Source organism: Gadus chalcogrammus, chromosome 6 (genome assembly GCF_026213295.1).
Source record: "Gadus chalcogrammus isolate NIFS_2021 chromosome 6, NIFS_Gcha_1.0, whole genome shotgun sequence".
Classification (NCBI taxonomy): Eukaryota; Metazoa; Chordata; class Actinopteri; order Gadiformes; family Gadidae; genus Gadus; species Gadus chalcogrammus.
In genome coordinates, this window is record NC_079417.1 from 24,485,212 (window position 1) to 24,509,329 (window position 24,118).

The 24,118-nt window shown below is 42.3% G+C and overlaps 1 protein-coding gene across 2 annotated transcripts in view; it reads left to right on the forward strand.

The window, feature by feature from the left end:
• The first annotated feature begins 279 nt into the window (after positions 1–279).
• Positions 280–24,118, forward strand: part of bmp2k (BMP2 inducible kinase) — a 61,793-nt gene continuing 37,954 nt past the window's right edge. Inside the window, exons 1-2 of one of the 2 annotated variants that reach the window (XM_056591692.1) lie at positions 283–421; positions 1,011–1,341. In XM_056591692.1, the coding sequence (XP_056447667.1) occupies positions 1,209–1,341 (133 nt within the window). In that variant the 5' untranslated portion in view covers positions 283–421; positions 1,011–1,208. Of the gene's footprint in view, positions 1,342–24,118 lie in introns of both variants that reach the window. The other variant, XM_056591693.1, reaches the window with a different exon arrangement.

Here is a 24,118-nt window from a genome sequence, read left to right on the forward strand (position 1 = left end):
AAAAAGTGAATGCAGACGGAAGTAAATACTAAATTAATACTATTCTGTCGTTGTACATAATATATAACAATTTGGAAATAATCTATATAACTATTATATTGTTTTATACAGAATGTATACGAATCTATAACAGCAAAGGCCAATTTTATAAAGTTATCAAAGAGAAACAGTGTGACCAATTTGCACACTTTCAGGGTCTTCCTCAACCAGGCATCCTGGACCCTGACTGTCATCCTCACCGTCCAATCAGGCCACAACTCGGCGGGCGTTTTCCTGTCCTCCACCAACCAACTCACAATAGGAGGGCGGGGCAGAGATGGGTCAAAACAGACCGCTGGGAGTCTGAAGTTTAGCGACGCGCTCCAGAAGATGACCCGGAGAAAGGCGCCTAGAGACGGGGGATACAAACACCGCTAGCAGAGTATGAGATCAAATGTGTTTTTAATTGACTTACTTACACACACATGCAAGATAGGTGTGTGGCTAATCACAACCGCTATTCTAGCATAGGGAGACAGCGAGGGAGCGTCAGTTAGCCTAGCATAGGAGGCTACCCCGAAGTGGAGGGCTTCCGGCTGGACTCTGAACTAGTTTGACCTGGGGTGGATCGATAAAGAGTTATGTGTGTTTAATAATAATAAGGGTCTTAAAGGTGATTATCCTTGGTCATATAGAAGTGATATAGGTACTGCTGTAAGGAGATTTAGTTTTGATAGATATAGAGGGATAAACAAAGCAGATAGGCTATCTGGTTAGGTAGATAGATAAGGATATATCTATCAAACTATATCTAAATACTATATCTATATACAATATCTATGTATAGGGTGCTCCTCAATGATATCACGGGGGGAGTTTCCGCAACATTGTTGTTATTCTTCCATTCTTCCGACCGCCGGACACGAGCCAGTCCCCGACTGGCTGGTGTCCGGCGGTCTGTCTATAGAGGTGTGGGACCACAGGGTTGGTGTTGTTTCTACATTAACATGGTGGTGATTGGTGGTTTCTAGGACTTTAACTGGACTGCCCCTGAGTCGACGTTGTCCGAGTCTTCCCGACGAGACGCCCGGCTTGTTGTCATGACCTCCGGGTTAAATGAGTAGGTCCTCCGAGGCATGAAAACACTCTCCCAAAGGACCTGCTAGACTGGGAGAACATTTGTACTATAGGGAACAGGGGCAGACGGGTCGGTTGTATTCAGAGGAAGGATGAAAAAGTTCTCCAGGATGCCGAGGTCGGAGAGCGGGGGACTCGGAGGGTCCGGGACCAGCAGCAGCTACTCCGGGAAAGTGTTCGCCGTGGGCCGCTATCAGGTCACGGTGGAAGAGCTCATCGCGGAGGGTATGTCAATTTTCTACTACCTTATCTGTTCGCTGTATCACATCTATAGTGAACTTTTTGTTCAATATCTCACACTATCTGTTCAATATGTTATATCTAAACGAAACTATCTGTTCAATTTCTGAACGTATAGGTCGTGTAGACTTGACAACATGACCAGATTTGGCTTTTAGAAAAGTACTTTTACCTCTTGTTATGTGCTTCTTACATTCTTTTGTGTTTGCATTGTTTTCTGTAAGTTGAACTACGGTACATTGTCATTTGAGCATCATTAAACAACATTTGTCAGTCACTAATGGCATTTTAATCAATTTCAGGCTATACCTTAACTTTAAAAACCAGTAACACAGTACGAAAACAAATAAGTAAATGCAGAATAATATGGATTTTCCGAGACATTTACATGTCAGTCTAGTTGCTGAATGCAGGAGGAGTTGAAAGGGATGACTTCTGCATAAACCAGCTGACGTTTCTATCTCTAGACTATTGCAACATATTTAAATGCAAAGCTGTTCACACACCGCAGCACTATGAAAATATGTGTGCTAACCAGACATAACCATGAATCACAAAAGTTAGTTGTGTATCTATTCTGTATTAACTTTATAAGATTAGATATTATAGACTACGGATAGCATAATGGACCGAAAATAACGCGTTAAAGCAGCACATATCAAACAAAGAATTGGCACAATTGAAGTACTAGTAGGAGTAGATCATTAATCTGTCTTTCTGGACACATGCATAGCTTTAGTTTAGGCATTGATTTTCTGTTTCAGATCATTTTGAAATTGATAGTTTATTTCTCAACGGCTTGTCAGTAAAGCTTGAAAATGTAAGACTTCAGCTGGTGTGAATTGTCGTGTCATCTATCATTATTTCAGACTGTTAGTGAAGAGTTAGCTGTTAGAATAGGATAGGGCCCAGCCAGCAATCTTGCAAATGACACACACAACTGGTGAATGGGGGTTTGGATGTCACACACACACACACACACACACACACACACACACACACACACACACACACACACACACACACACACACACACACACACACACACACGGTGCAACAACGGTTCATGGGTTACCCGTGATCCGTACGGCTCAACCCTCACGGTTCGGGACGCAAGTGATCAGCGGATCGGCTGAAAAAAAAAAAAAATTAAATTGTGAGTTCACGTGATCAGTGCATGTTTTTAAAGGACAATTCCGGTATTTAGCACATTGAGCCCCCTTTTTGGTTTGTCTAGGATGAAATATAGTGGTTGACAGACACCGAAATGTTGACTATTGGTCCTGTCTTGGGTATTTGGTTCATTTCGATTCACCCCTGCCTGCTTCAGAATGGCTGGCTTTGGGCATTCAAAAACCTGTCCTTAAAACAACCCTAAACGTTCATTTTCAGGAATGTGCAACCAACCAAATGGGTAGTGGTGTTCGTTGATGAAGTACCGTAGCGAAATAAAGTTTCTGTCTTTTATTTGGCGTTTCGTAAATCCCATTGAAACGGAGACCGGACCGGAAGCGGAAATGGGCTGTCTGTGTTTGGCTGTAGTCTTTTTACAGTTTTTATTTTATTTTATTTACTATCCATGTTCAAAAGAAGAAGGAATAATGCCTCAGATTGCACTTTATTTTGTTTAATTTTTTTTTTATAATTTTTTATTTTATATGGACACAAGCATTTTTTTTTTATATTTACTATGCTTAAAGGAAGCAGGATTATTACCTAATTTTCCATTTTATTTTGTTTTTACACATTTGAAGACACACACACACACACACACACACACACACACACACACACACACACACACGTTAATGAACGTGTAGTATAACAGTACTACACGTGAAGTTGAGTAAAAACTCAACTTCATGGATTGTTCTCCAATCTAAGAGGTCAGACGTGGACACTTTCTCTCCACACAGCAGATTTCCTAAACTGTCTGCTAGCAGGAAGCTAGCCAAGCTACTCACTTCCCTTCCATTTTCTCTCTATCTGCTGCAGAGATATAGTTGTGTGTTTGTGTGTGCATGTGCGCGCGCGCGCGTGCGTGCACAGATGGACATTCTGATGTCTACCTGCTCCTAAATTACCTGTATCTGTACGCGGCACTGCAAGTGGTTTTGGACAAAAGTGTCTGCTAAATAACTTGCTAGTAATCGTAACCATTGAACCTTAGGTCCCAGGACAAACCAACAACAGCAATGCAAACACAGTTTCCATGATAACAGCTCACATGATTTCATGCAGCTTGTGTACTATTGAACTTCCCTGACGTCCCTTACTGACACTCGGCTGATGTAAATACCCTTACATCAAGTCCAATATGTTTCATATCTCCATGAAGTACAGAATATAATGCCTCAGTAACTAGAACTACTCTGGTGGGTTGATAGCTTGATCCCCAATACGTTTCAATAAGACACCCTTCCTGCTAGCGGTGAGTGGTGAGCAATGAGCATCTCACCATCGTGTATGCGTGCGTGCTAAGTTGATAGCCGATGGCAGGACACGAGGGTTGTTTCCATTAGGTGGATGGGTGGCAGTAGGACTAGAAAGCTGTGTGTGAAGGGTGGGTGACGGGGGTCGTTCCTGATCTCCTGGAGATGAATTAAAGCAGGTTACAGTTGTCCACCCTGACAGAATGCTGATTAGCAACCTGTCATTAATTAGCCATGGATATCAGGCGATTTTTGAAGAGACCTTCGAGTGCTCCCACTCCAACAGATGCCCGAAAAAGGCCTCAAGTACAAAGTAAGACTGAAGATGATCAATTCACATGAGTTGTTTTTGTGATTTATAAATCAATTTTACTTGACGAACTATTAAGTGACTACGAGCATTCAGATTGGTCAATGCGTAGTCATGCTATCCGTGTACTGCCCACGTCAAAATGAGTGAAAGTCAGTCAGAGTTTTACTATCCATATTAAACTCTGGTTTCGGCTAACAACTTCGCTATAGCTTGGTCGCTATGTTAAAGCCTCAATTTGGAGATGCGAGGTTGGCGGTTGCAGCCGTGGACTCCGTGGCTGAACCGTGGATCGGGCGGATGACGCGACAAAAAAATATATTTTAATTAAATTTGGGCGGTTGGCGGTTAAACCAATAAAAATATAAATATTTATAAATATTTGTATTTTAATACATTATAAATATTTTTATTTTATTATTTATTTTCTTTAAAGTTATTTTCCCAGCAAACTGGCCTGTTCCCTAGAGGAGCAGTATGGGGAATCCAAGTAGAAACAACTTGCCCAAAGGTTCAGACTTGATGACAGAGAAATTCTTGAAGGCTATAGGGATTTTAAGGATAACTCAAGCATCATTCCAGAAAACCTTGCACCACTCCTGAATATCGACCATCTCATTCCAGTTAGCACTGCTGAGTGTGAGAGGGGGTTCAGCTTAATGAACATCATAGTGTGCCCCCTGAGATGCAGTCTGCACTTGGTCACAGTGTCGTCCTTGATGTTTATTCAACTGAATGGCCCACCACTAAGCCACCACAAAGTTCAATCCAACACGTATGTGAAGTCCTGGCTGGTGAAGCACAGGGGACCCATGAACTCCAGAACACGCCCCTGCAAGGCAGGACCTGACGTGGAGGACAAGGAGGCCCTCTGGGTACTACTGTGAAAAGCATGCATACTAATACACACACATACACGCATGCCATAGATAGATAGTTCTAGGGCTGGGCGATATGGGCCAAAACGAATATCTCGATATTTTTTTACTATATCTCGATACACAATATATATCTCGATATATTTTGAATCTCCTCTAGAGCACATCATAAATGCTCGATTCAACCATGTCTGGCATAATGTCAGTAATAATTCTAGTATTACTGAAACATAAGTCTGCATGTAGATTACATGAAACAACATATTGTTTAAACTCATCAGTGCTTTCTATTGGAACAATTTAGAACTTGCACATAAGAAAAGGAAAATCACAGCAAGTTAGATTTACCAACACAGCATTTATTCAAACCGTTAATTATTTATTAACAGTTAGATAGTTCTTAATCTACACATACTTTTCTTTACTGTTGAAATTTGAATAACTTGAATAAACTACAAACACATTCATTGACTGTCATTGATTGATTTAATATGACTTTAAAGGTTGGGTACGGAATTTGCTTTTTTGGCCATTTTTGCAAAATTACTTGAAATCCTTATCATAACCCGCTTACAGCCACTGAGTTAGAAGTACTGACATGAAAATTAAACAAGTCAATCATCTGTGGAACGGGCAGGGCTCGAAAAACTCCAGCCAATCATTTGGATTGCCACCTCGTTGCATTGGACAGTAAGTACGTCAATCAACGGTCGTACTGCACTCCCCCGCGCGCGACCCCTTCGTGCAGTACTCGTGACCCAGAGCTCGTGACCCAGAGCTCGTGACCCAGAGCAAGCTCCTGAGTCCTGTTTGTTGTTATCCTGCGGTAGCTACTGGAACTAGTTAATCCACATTTGGACCTAGCAGTAGAAGACAATTTCCATGGCAGACAAGACGCCACCATCCCCACCACCACCACCTCCACCAGCAAAGAGAAGGAAAACTCTTTTTCAGAGAGTAATTGATAATAAAAACGCTGAAAGAGAAAAACTGAAATCAAGAATAATCCTAGGCGCTGCTTTCGAACGTTGGCGGCCACTGAAGGACGAGAAGGGTCTAAAAACCGATGCTTGTGTGGCGGTTGACCTAGTTTCAAAGTTTATACCGTTTATACTCGGTAATACCGGTGTTGAGACGAGTGTATTACTCGTTGTGAAAATGTCCACACCGCAGCAACCCTAGTGAAAACCAGGACTTCCAATACAATTATATGAAACAAACATACATTTTCTAAAAATAGTAATGATTTATGTGACCGTTTAATGTTTATAATATCTGGTGCAACCATAGCCGCGAGAACGTATTCTCAGCAGGGGGTGCTGGAAAAAAACAACTCAGCCTGCACTAGACTCGCGATCGTTACATTGATAAAAAAAGATATATAGCAGCGCAGCTCAATTACACCAGTGCATGCGCGCACAGTTGAAAATCGATCGTTGTGTTCACTTCCTTCACACCATGGTTCACATCCAGCTGCTCACAGAACAAGTTTAGCGCACCACCGCTACCCTCACACTTTTTCATATAACCTTTTTTCAGCACTAGGTCATATGAGCATTAAATAAATGCTGCGTCTCAAAATGCCTTGGACAGCATCGAGGATGACTCGCTTTGCCACGGGCCGAAACAGTTCGGAGCGACCACAGCCAGAGCGAACACAGCGGGGCAGAGGAGTGTCAGGAATAGTCTTTGGTGTACACATCAGTACGGCCTATTTTCACTACTGTTTAGTGGCAATGCAGTGTTTTATTCTATGTCTTTTTATTTTCGTATATTATTTCAATGAATACAATTTATTTATTCATAAAAACAAGATCTGGTCTTCAAATCTTTTTTCCAAACATAGGTCGTCTTACAATGGGGTTTGTGTTTATATTCGGACCAATACGGTACAGCGGGCGCTCACATGACGTTAAGCATTTCCTGGTGCATAATGTGACGCTTCAGAACCTAAAATCCCGTTTCTCCCCGTTGACACGACAACACATAACCGGCGTTTTCAGAAATCTCCACTTTGGCCGGAGTTTTTAGAAATGATCGTTTTCTGTGATAAGACAGGGCCTCGGACAGGGGGTGTTGCAGCAACCCCAGCACCCCTACTTCCCGCGGTACTGGGTGCAACTTACAGCTGAATGTAGTGCCATGTTGTTAAACGAAAACCTACGCTAGCCTGGCTCGCTCTCGCGCATCTCTGTTCGCGCTCGTGCATGATTGCGCGTCCAGGTACTTGGAATGGGTGGAGTCAGAGTCAGCGTTGAAGGAGAGGGGGTAGGACCATTTGAGTTGTGTATTTTCAAAATCTGCTGGCGTTTCGCAAATCGCGTACCCAACCTTTAATTGATAACATAATGGAATATAGCCAGGCTAGCCTTACAGAGTCGCAACACTTTGCGTTGCGTTGTGTCGAGGTCGGTCTGATCAAAAAATTCATAGTTTACCCACCTCTAATTTGACCACTACAGCCCTGGATACATCCCTTTAATTAAACAACACTTATATAACAATTAACTAAATGCAACATTTTATAACAAATAATTTGGAACATTGAACAGATTCGAACAGAAAGAATACTTTTAAAGTATAGCAAAATGAATAAATAAATAACCAAAGATTTCAGTTGGAGGATGCTTGCAGGTAGGCAAAAAAAATCCTCAACTAGTTTTGTGGTTTAGTACGGAACCCATAAAGGGACATGAAAAAAAAAAAGTAAACGTTTCTCATGAGCACGAGAAAGTATCTGGTGCTCACGAGAAAGCATCTCATGAGCACGGGGAAATATCGCGTGTGTGTGTGTGTGTGTGTGTGTGTGTGTGTGTGTGTGTGTGTGTGTGTGTGTGTGTGTGTGTGTGTGTGTGTGTGTGTGTGTGTGTGTGTGTGTGTGTGTGTGTGTGTGTGTGTGTGTGTGTGTGTTGTCAGCGAGTGAGGCGTGTCAGTTTAGTGAAGTAATGAACGAGTCCGGTTGTGTTTAAGATAAAGTACCCAGCCTGTCAAGAACCGGTGGCCGCTTTATCCCAAACATATTCCGACCTATAAGCAGACCCACTGTCGGTCAAAGTGAAGGGTGTTGCCCCCGACAGGGGTTGACACTAAGGTTCCAAAAGCACTTGCCCATCGGGCAAGTACAGGTCAGGTTCAACTTGCCCGAATGTGATGTTCACTTGCCCAAATAATCAGAATCGTGAACAGGCCTCTTTTTGCCAGGCACGCGGCCTGGTTTTGGGGGGGGCTCAGAAAAATCATCCTAGCTCAGACTGAAGCTGAATGTTAGCTTCCACACATGTTTTGTTTAAAAAATAACAAACTTCTCTTTGTTTACTTATTTATCGAGCGGTCACATCGTGCCATGAAGTGATTTCAGTCCACCGTTGCAACCTATTAAAGCTATCGCCAAGTTATATGCAGACCTGCATGATCTCATGCAAATGGACTTCACTAAATGTCAGAGGTAGTAGCAAAGATATGTCTTTCTTAACTTTCAGGTTTCTTGTAGCTCCAACTGAATAATCACAATTCACGCGTTTCTAGTAGTGTTGTCAGTCACGATACTGGATTTTCTAACTTTGACACTATACCTGGAAAAATATCGAAATACTAGGGGTGTGACGATACACTCGGCTCACGAGATGAGACGAGACACGATATTGGGTTCACGAGAACGAGACGAGATTTTAAGGAAACTACGATGACAAAATATATGACTGGACCAACAGACTTTTATTTAACCGAGTTGCACATGCATTTTGAAATGCTTTATTATAACTCTTAATTACATGCATGATATTGAAACAAAAACTAAAATTTATAACAGTTGAAGTAAAATAAATTAAATTAAATAATTCTCTTTTCAAGTGCAAACAATATTATGTGCAAAACCAAATCAAAGTACCAAAAATGCTGCCAAACTAATTATTTAAAAGTGGCGGGGGTATTTTCCGACGTCATTCTGGCTGTCTTTAGCTGTGTTCGAAATCGTTCCCAATACACTCACTCACTATTCCCTATATAGTACTGTGATATAGTGCACTATTTAGGGAACGAACAAACGAGAATTCGGACACTACGCTGAAAATTTCTAAATGTAATTTGCGTCAGTAAATGCGCCGGGTATTTGTGTGACGTAAACAGATGCGCCCATAGATATATGATGAGATCATGGATGAGATGCCTCGTCCGCGCTGCTGGCCGATGGAGTCGAACGTCACCACTGGCGGCCATCTTACCACAGTAAGCTGCTCACCCATAACATTGTGTTGGTAGTGATTCATGTACTTTTTAAACAACCATAACTTGCTCAATTTTCAACCGATTTTCAAACGGTTTGGTTTGTTATAAACGTCAGAGATGTAGTTATGACACTGCATACTTTTGATAGAATAATGAAAAATAGAATAATGTTCTAAAATAGGTACAATATCATAATAACGTTTGTAATAAACCAAACCGTTTGTAAATCGGTTGAAAATTGAGCAAGTTATGGTTGTTTAAAAAGTACATGAATCACTACCAACACAATGTTATGGCTGAGCAGCTTACTGTGGTAAGATGGCCGCCAGTGGTGACGTTCTAGACGCCGCCGCAGGGCATCTAGTTAATATATATATCTATGGATGCGCCCACATCATGTAAACAATACGGACACTCACGAGGAAAGCTGGTTCTGGCAGTCTAGACGTAGCAAAGGCACAATAGTGCCCCCACAGGGCAGAAATGGAAGTTTAGATAGCTCACAAATCTCGCGAGACTGATTTTTAACGCGACGGGTAATATCGTCAAGTTTAATCTCGCGAGATCTCGTGGCACGAGATCTCGTCACACCCCTACGAAATACTATACCATTTTGGATATCAAGGGAAAAGTTTTTTCAGGAAAGAACATACCCAAAGTAAATAGAGTATATCTCCACAACTGCAAGGGCGATAATGTCATCTTTGTGCCAAAAGAAAGATTGTTGTGCAAGTGAAATATTCATTGGGGGTGATACTTGGTTAAAGTGAATAAAGCCATGGAACACAGCATAAGTGGAAGATAACATTTCCACCTGAAATAATTATCAGTTGGTCGTTATCAGTTGGGAGCGATGTCTTACTATGAGACACAAATAAAGGTAGATATTTTACAATTTTGACACTTGACACCTCTATTTAAAGTTCAGGGCAAATATATTCGAATGCACCAAGCCAAACACTTGCAAATAAACATATGGCCACTAGATTGCGCTGAAGAATATGTTTTCTGATTGAAGTCAATTTACCTATTTCCTATTTCCTAAGAAACCTTCTCTTATTCATTGATTGAAAACACCATGTTTAGTTGCAAAATTTGGCCCAGACACTGGGTTATCTGTTTATGGTGGTTTTATTCGACCAGAATCAACTTTGTGGACAAATATCACAAAGGTAATACTTCATTTTTGGTTGTTAAAAGAAAAGGGGACGTTTCTTCTTAAGTTGTTATTTGCGAGTTTTAGTCACAGAATGATATGGTTTGGACTGTTGGAATAAGTGGAGGCTCAGCTTTCATGTAATATATAGTTTGTGAGGGTCCAATTTCGTGAAAAAGATCGCTATTGCTGTGCATGTGCACAGTTATGAAACCCAAAACCGTGTTCTTGCATATGACTTTCCTTGGTAATTTGACTCAATCCAAAGTACTTCCAAACTGCACTCCTCCTTCACTACTCCATTTTCCTTCTACCTAAACCGTTCGCGGAGGCGCTGCACTTGCGATGCTAGCTTTGTTGAGTGACAAAAGGCGGGGCTATATTCGCACTGAAGCGATGCGTGTCTGTTAACTCGCTTTCCGAGAGAAGAGAAGACAGCACGCTGATCAATTGCAAATACTTATATTTTTTGTTATTTTGCGGAAAAAAAGGTTGTTCTGCAGTTTCTAAAAACATTTGAATAAATAGCCTTTATATTAACATCCACCCAAAATCCACTTGCCCCGTTCGGGCAACCAGAAATCAATCTCAACTTGCCCAAATATGACTTTTGGTTGCCTCGGGCAAGCGGGCAACCGTTAATGTCAAGGCCTGCCCCGAGAGAGCATCGGCCCTGGAGGGAACGTCTCCCCTGTGCTCCTCGGTCTGGGAGCCAACAGCAGGAAAGGTGTAACTCATGCTGCGATTTATTAGCCATCCGTCTCGGAGGTCCGAGGAAGTTGCCTAGCGACACGTACGAACACGCCCCTTTTCCTCGGACAGCGAACTCGCCATCTCGGTTGAAGTCAGTGGTGACCGAGCAAAATTCCGAGACAGAATTTAAGATGGCTGCGCCCGGTGTGACTTGAAGTATGAACTGTTTTCATTGTGCTTGGACCGTTTTGGTGGTTTAAATTGCAATTTCAATCACTCGTATTACTGCAATACCTTACTGCGTCCGTATCTCTGCCTATGGCTTATAGCCTACCTATTTTGGAGCGCCTGGTACTCTGCCAATGCTACCGCGACAACAGCTTTCCGGGTGGCGTCTAGGGCTGCAACAACGAATCGATAAAATCGATAAAAATCTATTACTAAATGCGTTGGCAACGAATTTGGTCGTCGATTTGTTGCGTCGCGCGATTAATAAGTTACTCATAGGCGCAGCACTGTTTACAGCCAGCCGCCGACAGGTTGGTTCATGGTTCATGCACGCCCACAGCGACCTTTAGTGTGAGCGACCACAGCTTGTATTTTGGTCATATCTTAAAACTGGACTGTAGGCCTACATAAAAGTGTTGTACCTTCACTGTCTTTGGGTTAAAAAAACTCCTTCAACTCAGTATCCGTCTAGTCCAACCGAAAACTCTGTCAGCTGCTGCTGCTGCAGACGTTGTGCAGCCGGGCTCGGAGTCGGCACCGCGTGCATCAACAGTCATTCAAAGCAGCGGTAGTAATCACACAACCGGACGGTGTAGAGAGTCCCGTCAGTTAAAAATAGTAATGCAGTTTTTAAATCCATGTTAAAATCGGCAGGATATAGAGCTAGTTAGCCACAAAAAAAAAACTAACCAATGGTCACAAACAGTGTCAAATGTGATGTGTTCAGGTCGGCTCAGTAATATGATTGATGCGTTCAAATGCAACAGAAAAAGAAAAATAATAATTGAGATTTTGGTGAAAACTTGTTTTCCTAGTAATATAAAATAGTTAGTAAAGATTGAATTATGACCTGTTTAATGTCCTATCTTGAACTATCATCATCTTATCATCAATTAAAGCAATATTACAAGTTCTATTTCAAGGAGTCTCGAAAATGGTATCAATAGGTTTGACCGGTTAACCATGGACATCCCTTATATACATATAAAAGTATATCATACATTGTATGTTTTTTTTTTGTGTTATCCCAGTTATGTTTTTTTTATGTTTTTATTATTTAATATTACTTTTAATAGTTCCGGGACGTTGGATCAATAACCTGGGGCCTCATGTACTAAGGTTGCGTACGCACAAAAACGTGGCGTACGTCCTTTTCCACGCTCACGTTCAGATGTACAAAACGTGAAATGACCGTAAAAATGTGCGGTCCCCACGCCAGCTCCAGAGCTGTCGTACGCACGTTTCTACAGCTATTGTTCCTTTGGCGACACTTAGAGGTGACGCTGGGAAACTGGGAAAAAAGGTGAAAACCATGACTCATCAGAGTGATTTGCACATCAGAGACACACTAATGAACGATTAACACACCTTGCAATTATATGGGTGGCTATAAAAGCATGCGCAATGGATGAAGAAAATTGTTTTAAAAATGGCTGCGTTAGCGTTGTTAGAGGACATCGCAAATGCTCAAATCCGAAGGGAACGTATATTTAGGGAACGCGAGGACTTACTCGCAAATGATGATGATTGGCTCATGAGCCGATTTCGTTTCCCCAGGCCAGTATTACTGGAGCTGTGCGCAGAGCTGCGGCCGGCCCTAGAGCGCCACACAGCCAGGAGCCAGGGGTTGTCCGTGCCCACACAGGTGCTGACCACGCTGGGGTTCCTGGCAACAGGGGCCTTCCAGCGGGAGCTGGCCGATCGGTCAGGAGTGTGCCAGTCCACCCTGAGCCGAGCCATGCCAGCTGTGTGGGACGGAATCATCATATGAGATTAATATGAGTCCAGACCGGCCTCATATGCATTAATGCATTAATATGAGATAATTAATGCATTCAAAGCCGAGCCACGCCGCCTTGCCCTGTGAATTCAGTTGCAGCGCAAATATAGCAGCAAATACGTTACATTCTTAACCCAGCAGCGGTGTTGTTCAGATACTGATTAAATGGGTTTGTTAACCATGCGTAATAGTATGGCTCCATGAGTATGCGCACACGTTCTATGTGTTCTTCATCTCTGGGCACTGCGTCCCTTTATGTTTTGCAGCGGTTGCATTTGTTCTCTGTTAAAATACATGGTTAATGTATTATTTTGGAGTTAATAAATTTGGAAAAAAAAACAGGAACACCACTAGTTTCTGGCTACGCCACTGGTGTCACCGATCAAAGCGGCCACTCTCAAATCGAAGGGGGAGAGTTCCCCCACTCCCGTCCCCCCTCCTGTTGCGGTCACGCTTCGGCGGTGGGCAGAAACCCTCCGCTTCACCTCCACCTTCAGGTCTGACCACTTTTTTTTAATTTCAGAGTGTGTGCGCTGCTGAGACCCCACTGCATTGACGGCCTCGCAAACACGCTCCCACTCACTTCTCTTTTGTTTTGCATTTATCCCTGTTGACAGGGTTCCAATAGCATATGCTTGCGCATTTCTACCTCGTGGAGCAAAATCTCGAGCTCGGACTCCGTGAAGTTTCGTTTTTTGCCTCTGTTCATTGTGCCAGGTGATCGGATTAAGAGGTGAATCTCAGGTCCAGAGGCCTATTTAAATGAAATTGCATATTTAAATGAGGGCGTGGACAGGGAGGAGTTTGGCACCTCGGCATGTGCGCTCAATTCCACGTTGATTGAGATGTACAAAAGAAACGTGCTTGGATCCATGCGTTCGCACACTTTGATACATCTGAATTTATTTGTGCGTAAGACAGTTTCTGGGTTTTGGCGTACGTCAAGTTTCAGTATGAAATCCACGCAAGTCTTAGTACATGAGGCCCCTGGTGTTTTACACTTCAGTCTGCACTGTGAATTTGAAGTAATGTTCAGTTTTTGGATAAAGATGCGGCAATTCCAAATGTTTCTTTTTTTTTATCCGATTCATCGATTAATCGAAAAAATAATCGACCGATTAATCGATTATTAAAATAATCATTAGTTGCAGCCCTAGTGGCGTCCATGTTTTCCTCCAACGACCGAGCAAAACATAAAACGCTTGAAGTGTGGGCGTGGCGTGAGATCCGAGTCGGTTCCCAGAGAATACTATAATGCACCATAACCATGTCGTAGTTGGAAGCGGAGCGCAAGAGAGTATACGTGATCCAATAATTAGAGATAAAAATAAAGCACATTAATTTGAATGATTTTAGCTTGTGTGTGATTTATTGCGGGCACGGGCACACACAAGCTAAAATCCTTCAAATGAATGTGCCTTATTTTTATCTCGCACTATTGGAGCACGTATACTCTCTTGCCTCCAACTACGAGATGGTTAGTGTGCCTTATAGGTCGGAATATGGTCGGAAGCGGCAACCGATTCTTGACAGGCTGTGTACAACAATAAATACTTTATTAAAATAAAATCGAGATTTACATGTGCACTTATTCACATTTAAAGTACACACACACACACACACACACACACACACACACACACAGACACACACTGCCAGTGATATGCGTACGATACTTTCTCGTTCGATTGACATACTTTCTCGTGCGCACGAGATACTTTCTCGTGCGCACGATATACTTTCGCGTGCGCACCAGAAACTTTCTCATGCTCACGAGAAACGTTAATTTTTTTTATCCCATGTCCCTTTACGGGTTCAAGAATTTTAGGCTTACGGATTTTAAAATATTAATGTCAAATAAATAATAGTAATATGAATAGTTTGATAGTGTTCCCGCTAGAAAAAAACGGTGCCGGTCACAGTGACCTGCATAGGTTTCCTTTTCCGGACATTTTGATGATATGCCGGTCAGATATCCTATTATCGCCTCTTATTAGGCTATGTAGCTTAAATAATGACTTAATCAGGCCGTATAGAATGCAACATATTTAATAGCCTAACATTCAAATAGATGTGAAAAAAACATGAACGTCTGATTACAGTAACAAGGCAAAGTGTTACGAGTAGCGTGTGTGTGCGCGAGAATGGCAGTGTGTGAGCGACTTCAGCGAATGAGTGGACGAGCCAGGAGAGCGAGCGGTAGCATATGTGTGTGTGCGTCAGTCTAGTGAAGAAAAGAACAAGTCCGGTTGTGTGTAAGAATAAAGTACCCAGCCTGTCAAGAATCGGTGGCCGATTCATTCCGACCTATAAGCAGACCAACTGCTGGTCAAAGCACACAAAACACTAGAGACAGGGATAGGGCAGGACTGAACAGCTGAATACATATCTGTATATTATTTTAGATTGGAAGTTTTTCTTTTTGACCATTTTGTGTATTTTTTTAAGGCTAAATTTCAAAGCTCTCAGTTACAACGTTTTTTTTAGGGAGAAACATGCTGAATAAATACAAGTTTTCAAACTCAAAAATAATCGTTTGAATAATCATGATTTTGATTTTTCCCATAATCGAGCAGCCCTAGACAGGGATCACACAGACTACTTTTGCGCGCTTGGCCCTCTCTGGATAAATGTTGTTCATATTGCACATAAGGACTTCGTAGGCTGTGGAGAAATGCAATCCTCCGTAGCCACAGAGCGCTGTCATCACAGCGAGAGCATCTCGTCGCAGACTTACGGCATCGATGAGAGGAGCGGTTTCAGCAGACCAATATTTAAACAGATTATTAGCAAATTTCAATCTGACAATTTGACCGTGAGACAACCTATTGTTTTCGTACGTTTTCCTATTATTATTATTATTATTATTATTATTATTATTATTATTATTATTATTATCCTTATCCTTCAGTGGGAGTCTATGGCAGCCTTAGTGAAAAGTTCAGAAAATTGTAGTTAACTAGTTCAGGACAGTCCCATTAGCCCATGAAGCAAATTTAAGGTCGCTAGGTCATCAGCTCTAGCGCCACCAACAGGTCAAATTGGACATGCATTCATGTTTACAACTTTTGACCCATTCATCCAATGTTCACAAACAAAGTAACATTGGATTTCTTGAACTAAGCCGTGTTCCCTATGTCGTCGATTAGCGCCATGTAGGCCTGTCGCGATATGCAATAAATCAATTAATTGCGCAATAAATTAAAATGAGCGATAATTTTTTGCCGGCCGCAATAATTTCCATTCGCTGGAAATCGCACTCTTTTTAAAAAAAAAAGAGTGCGAATGGAATCTATGCCATAAACAGAAATATTATAGGCCTTTATTACACAGGTCTTCTCAATTCCGTGGAACGCTCCGTTCACTTGCATAGATAGTCTGGTAACTTGTCAACCCCAGCGTCTTCGTTTGCTAAGCAACGTCAACGTCTTTGAAGGACTATTTCTCTGCTGATCAACACTACGAATGCTGCTAACGAATAAATTGTAAAAAGACACACCATGTGAAGTTATTTTTTCGTATTGGCAAGTAGCCTTGTAATAAGCGGGATGATGTAGTATAGAACGTCGCCGGTCATTATCTAAAATAAGCCCCTTCAGGGTGAAGCAAGACACCTTCGGTGCGCGTCGGTCGCCTGTTCGCCCTGTCGGGGCTTATTTTCCCGATAGTGACCGTCGTTCTATGCATTATATATATTTATATATATTATATATATTTAGCAGGGTAGGTCTAAGTAACAAATGTCGGGTTGAAATCGGGCTCCGGCTCATAATTACAGGGCACAACGAGTAAACCCCCTCGTCAAGTGTCAGTAGCCGCGTTGACATGGACACATCTGTTCCGCATAGATTTCTATGCGGAACAGAAAATTATCATGTATACCGTATTTTCCGGACTATACGTCGCTCCCGAGTATTAGTCGCATCAGTCAAAAAATGCTCCATGACGAGGAAAAAAAACATACATACGTCGCATCGGTGTATAAGTCGCATTTATTTTTAAACATTTAAACAAGAACGTTTAGTCTGGAGAGACTGAATAAAATTGCAATAGCAATATAGGTGTGTCGGTCCCACTCGTAGTTCTGAGAGTATACCGAATTCAGTGACACCGGGATTCCACCGGACGCGTATGCGCCGCGGTCCTAAACCTGAGTGCACGATCGGGAGGTGGAAGTTGCGCTTTAGATGCCTTCACAAGTCCAGCGGAGGGCTCCAGTTTTCGCCGGCCAAGTCATGCGCTGTGATATGTGTGACAGCTATGTTGCACAACATTGCAGCTAAGGCTGGGGTAGCTTTGGTTGAACCGGAGGACATTGAGGACGATGACGACGAGAATATAATTTATTCGGTGGTGCAGTAGGCTTGCAGCGTTCAGTTGTAGGCCTAATGAATGACGGTGCCATCTTGCGGCCGAAGATTATGTACGCACAATTTTGGCATATAATTCGCTTCGAAATATAAGTCGCAGGGCAAGCCAAACTACAAAAAAACCGCGACTTATAGTCCGGAAAATACGGTACGCCTCATTCGGAATACAATTATCTGTTCGGCATAGATTCTATGCCGAATAGAAGAGGTGGTGTAGTCCGTTTTAATCGCCATGTATGCACTCATTCCGAATAGATTGGGGTTTAACTTAGAGCAGCCGCAGTAGTTCGCAATTGGTCCACTGAGCTCCGTCGGTACTTTTAAGCACACCGAACTTCACCGCTGTCAAGGAAAGTGGATTTATTGCCTGATTCACGTCTTTGTTATCACTCCGTAAAAGTAGTCCGGTAAGCGTGTCCGGTTGCTAAGCGATGGGACATGGGTGTTTATTAATGACGTGTTCGCGTATCGTAGTGTCCGCGCGCGTCCGAGGTAACTGTAAATGAGTAGGCTACTAGTAGTACTTTTGCAGGCTGAACGTTAAAATACTTCTTAACTTAGAGAGATGGCAGCTGCAGTATTTCGCAAATGGACCTTCGAGGATTCCTGGTCACTAAATTCCTGTAAGACCACTCTCTCCCACCAGTCTTGGCTGCAGACTCGCATCCAAATTCCTCTTGTTTGCGGCGGAGCTTAAGGTAAATATAAAGATCTGACGAGAAATTGACGTTGCTGCGCTGTCCTCCTCCTTCTTAATTGAAGGAGCAGGCAGAGAAAAGCTCTCCTGCTGTGCTTTCATTCAAATCAAATTTAAAATCCCCGATAGTGATAAGACATCCATTATGTCGCCGCCGGTCCAGAGATGTGTCAGGTGTGCGCGAGACAGAACGGACACTTTTGTTACTGCCATGTATACAGTAGCCTACATTCGGAACACATTTTAGGAACAGATCTATGCCGCATAGAAATCTATGCGGATCAGATGTGGATCAGATGTGCGATGTAAACGCGGCTACTAACTTGTTGCATTGTCTGTGTGGGAGGCGGAGTCCTGGCGCAATCGTGTTTACATCCTTTTTATTTAGTGTTTCAATTTTATTTATTGTTTTTGGTGGTGTTTGGTTTTTATTCAAGAGCATTTTTTGTTAATAATAGATTGTTTTTGGTTGTTTTGTTAATTTATTCTGGATATTTTAAATGTCTTCCAGACGTCCAGTTCCAGTGTTCTTTAAAAATAAAGGTTTATTGATCTTCGAAAGGGCGTACTTTATCATTATATTAGTTGGAAAAACGGTAATATTATCGCTTATCGCAATAATTCCTGGGGCAATTAATCGCCCAGAAAAATTTGTTATCGTGACAGGCCTAGCGCCATGATGGATTTCCGCCATCTTGGTTTATGTCAAAAACCTTCAAAATGCATCCATCACAAATTTTGTCCAATCATCGCAAATTTTGGCCGACATGATCATCAGGCCATCCTTGATAAAACATATCGGACCGATTTATCAAATTCAGACCGATATATCAAATTCAGAACCGTTTGGCCTGTCCCGGCCAAACGGTTCTGAATCAAATCAAATTCAACCGCCTATCAAATTCAACCGCAAAGTCAACCGCAAAGTCGCCAAACAAGAAGTAAGCCAATATCTCAGCAGCCCTTTGACATATCATAACCAAACTTCGTACATAAACCCATGACATCATCATGGGGTCACTCAATGAAATGAATGGTGACCATTGACCTCTAGGGGGTGCTATAATTAATGAAGACTTGTTTTAACTACTATCAGACCTCCCCATGTATGGCGACACAATAGTGCCATAAAGCACTAATGTGATAAAACATGCATTCGGGCGTATTTTATTATTTCACACGCGTAGATATTAACTGCGAGCGCGCAAATAATCTCTGTGCGCACTCAGAGCGCTGCTCCCGAGCGAGGAAAACAGCTCCTCGAGAGTATTACCTCGTTGCAAGCGAGAGGGGGGGGAATAACTTGGGTCGCAAAAACAGACTCTCATGATTGATGTTCTTCACTCTCGAATTACATTTTGGCACTATGGGGGAGGGAACCAAGGCAGGGCGGGTTCTCCTGTGTTTTACCATTTCTGAAGAGCGATATTTGATTGACAGCCCTCCTCATCCCTCCTCTCATTCATTCTGAAGATTGTCGGTGCCGTTAATGCATCTTCATAATAGTTAACTACTTTAACGGCACCGACAATCCAGAACCCGAGTGGAATCTAGATGGAAAAAGTGTGTAGTTCAAAATGTGAGCAGCTTTATTTCTTTGTCACCTACAGAGTTTGTTAGGTACGATCATTCAAAAACACCATGTTATTTCCCATAGACATTTGACCGATGGATCCGGAGCATCGGAGGCTGGACTTATTCTTCAGAAGTCTATTGATTGTACAATTCAGAATGAATGAGAGGAGGGCTGAGGAGGGCTGTCAATCAAACATCGCGCTTCAAAAATGGCCAATCACAGGAGAGCCCGCCCTGCCTTGGTTCCCTCCCCCATAGTGCCAAAATTAAATTTGAGCGAGAGAGCAGAACATCATTCGCAAGAGGCTGTTAGGCACGAGAGGCTGTTTTGTGCGAACAAAGTTATTCCCCCCTCTCGCTTGCAACGAGGTAATGCTCCTGAGCAGCTGTTTTCCTCGCTCGGTGAGCAGCCCTCTGAGTGCGTGCGTGCGAGCACGCCCAGCGATAATTTGCGCTCTCGCAGTCAGTATCTACGCTTGTGAAATAATATAATGCGCCCAAATGCATGTTTTATCGCATTGCTTTATGGCACTGTGTCGCAATACCCATGTAGCTAGTAAATGATTTCTCAAGGAAAAATCTGACCCAGCCAATCAAATTCGACCGTGAAGCCGGCAAACAGGAAGTAAGACAATATCTCAAGACAATAGACCCATGACATCAACACTCAATGAAATAACTGACCGTCGACCTCTAGGGGGCGCTGTAATTAACGAAGATGTGTTTTAACTCTTTTCTCTTCACATGAGTATATTTCAAACAAATTTCCAATGTCTGGTGATACTATCAGACTGCCCCATGTAGCTAATAATATATTTTCAATGGCAACATCAGAATTTGGCCACCATGTTGAAAGTTGTCAAAATAAATAGTACATATTAGAGCCCGACCGATATAGAATTTTTAAGGCCGATACCGATACGAATATTTTGTGATTTAAAAATCTGATATGCCGATATACAGTATATATATATTAAAAAAGAATCCAAAAACGTGCAACAAACAAACACATTTCCCTAACATTGGTTATTTGTAGTTATCCTTTAAATCCTTTTCACTCTCAGCTAACACGTAACAACAGCAAAACTCGACATGGTAGTCATGAATTAAGTCATGCTTATCGACTTTAGAGAATTGATGGGGATGTTCTTTTTATTGTTATTCAAGCAATGTATGTCTCGTGACAGTTGCCAACTTACCATGAACACACTTGCACACATGAACAACACCGATGATCTCCGTCGATCTCCGTCTTTCACTCTGCCTAACTCTTGCTGAATCAGCTGGTTTGGGCGTTAGAGCGCCCTCTGGTGGACCAATTATTATTTATTTATTTTTTTATATTAATTTATCGGCCATTATAAATGCCAATACCGAATAGTTTGAAAAATGCCTAATATCGGCCGATAATATCGGCCTGCCGATATATCGGTCGGGCTCTAGTACATATCCACAGGACACAAATTATGTCCAATCATCATAAAACTTACCATATATGATCTTCAGACAAAGTTGAACAAATCTACCAAACGGCTTTTTCACATTCAAAACCGTTTGGCCGTGACAGCCAATCAAACTTGACCAAACAGGAAGTAAGCCTGTTCTCAGAATCTCTTTAACATATAATAGCCAAACTTGGTACATCTCATTTCTCTGCAAGGCCTTCATGCATCCAAACCAAACTTGGCCCATAGTCCTATGACCCTATGATCCTGATGATGCCCAATTAATTGGGCATCATCAACGCCTAGGGGGGTGTTGTTAGCAGCAAGTCTTTTTCCGGCCCTTACAAAGCAACTTCACTTTATTATCATTGTGTTAACCATTTGCCAATATCATCATGTAGCCACCTAACCGATTACGTCTGTCCAGCAAAATTAGGTTATTGAGTCCCATTCTGCTTGACCCCCACATTGCTGCTCGCAGCTACATTTTGTTTTATAATTGGTATATTCATCAATAAAGTTGTGGCAAAGTTGTGGTTATGGTGAACGTAAACCAATATAAGGATTCCCTGACATGGATAATATTTCCAATATGTATGCATGCAGATGAAGCATCCCCTGGCTACCTCTTCCAGCCATTCATTGGTTTATTTAAGCCTGTTGAGTTGAACCTCCTCATCTGCTAAGAGAAAGATTAGGCTGCTTGAGTAATGGCTGAAACAAAGGGGATCAACAAGTCAATACTATTAATCTGACTAAGCAAATAACGGGCTAAGATCCAAGTCCTACATTCACAACAAGGAGTCCACTTTGAGTTTTTCTCTTGTAATGTTGTAAAACATTTAGGTTTAATTTTCAGGGAGTAGTTACCAGAAGCTCTTCCACTAGGCACAGAACTAGATTGTGCCTCAAGTGCTTGAAGTAACCTGAGATGTCACACAGGGTAGGAATCTGCAGAGTGCAGCAGTCTTCATTCACAATAAAACTTCTGAAGGATGCCATGAAAGGAGAGGATGATTAAAGACAGCAATGGGCCTCTTCATTAGTGAAAGGCTCTCAGAATATTAAACCCTGCAGATGATGCATGGATCATCTCGTCTGAAAAGTCATACAAACAATCCCTTAACATGGATGTTAAATGTGTCTCTATAAACATATCCATAACTGTATCTACTAGGGGTGTGACGAGATCTCGTGCTACGAGATCTCGCGAGATTAAACTCGACGATATTACCCGTCGCGCTAAAAATCAGTCTCGCGAGATTTGTGATTTATCCAAACTTCTATTTGTCGCCTGTGGGGGCAGTAATGCGCCTTTGCTACATCTAGCCTGCCAGAACCTAGAGAAGGAAAAGAAGAGGAGGAGAAGGAGGGGAAGCATCGAAAGCAGCCATAAGCTGTGTTCGAAGTCGTTCCCTATCACGGATATAGTGTACTATATAGGGTGCTCGCCATTTTGTAGTGGTGGTCGAATTCTCAGTGGTTAATTTCAGGCAGTATATAGTGCACTGAAAATACCCAAAATTTGAGTGTACATACGATGTAGCCTACATGTTACTCCCGTATACCACAAAGCAATGTGGTCGTGTTTTTCCGGAGGAGAAGAAAGAGGCTGAATAACCGCAAAAACGAATACATTTAATCGAAGTACATTTTCGGTACTTTGATTTGGTTTTGCACATAATATTGTTTGCACTTGAAAAAAAATAATTATTTAATTTAATTTATTTCAATTTAACTCTTATAAATTGTAGTTTTAGTTTCAATTTCATGCATGTAAAGTTATAATAAAACATTTCAAAATGCATGCGCGACTTGGTTAAATAAATGTCTGTTGGTCCAGTCATATATTTTGTCATTGTAGTTTTCTTAAAATCTCGTCTCGTCTCGTTCTCGTGAACCCAATATCTTGTCTCGTCTCGTCTCGTGAGCTGAGTGTATCGTCACACCCCTAGGATCTACACATCAAAGGTGGATGTGTTCTGGTGTAAATGGTTATGGTGTGGGAGGGGGTGAGGCAGAGAGTATGGATTGACCATTCAGTGTCTGATTTGAGATAGCAAGTGGACTGACGCCAAAAGGTTGTCAAAGGGTTGGCCATTTGGAACCTGCCTTTTCCGAGAAGGAGGCCAAAATTTCTCCTTATTTTCTGTCCGGCATCCACTCTATCAAACTGTTTGGTGAGCTGGTGGAACTTATTGATAGTACTTTCTTAGGTGCAGTAGAGGCAGTCTTAGAGAGGCTAGCTAGCCTGCTTGTCTGCCAGCTGTGGTCTGGAGTGAGGGTCAACAATGGTATATGGGGTTAAAAGTGGGTGAACAGAAACCGCTCAGGGAGGAAATCCTTGTGTGGTAAGGAGTTTAGATACGTGGGTTTACGCCCAGGTGTCTAAACCCTACACGGATTATGTCCCGTTTCAGACCTGGACAGAACATGACATGTTCCTCCACACTTCTATCATTCACTATCTATCGTTTTAATCAGATTCACTGACATTCTGACAATTTATGTTCAAGTTGGGCTCCAGACTAACTTTTTCCTTGGGTGCACTGGTGCGCCTACATTTTTAATTTGGGTGCACCAGCACGTATTTATGGTGCACCCAAGTTGTGAGGGGGGGGGGGGGGCGTTGGATCGTGCCTGCCTTGCGCTGAGTTGTTGACAGGGACGGGGGACGGGGACGGGGGCAGCTGCACCGGTTGCACCGTCGATATTTACGCCACTGATTAATAATATTTTGACCATTAAATAAATGCCTTAAATAAATGCCGAATCTGTATCTCTCATAAAGAATATCGTCAGACAATGCCAAGGGATCGGTTCTGTCCCTGAAAAACCCTCTGTCTCCGGAGAGACGCCTGTACGATAAGTGCGCAGAGGTCCATGGGAACACCCACAAATGGTGACGCCATTATCGGAGGAGGGGCTAGGAAGCTGCGCACGCCGATATAAGTAGCCGATCTCCGGGTAGACT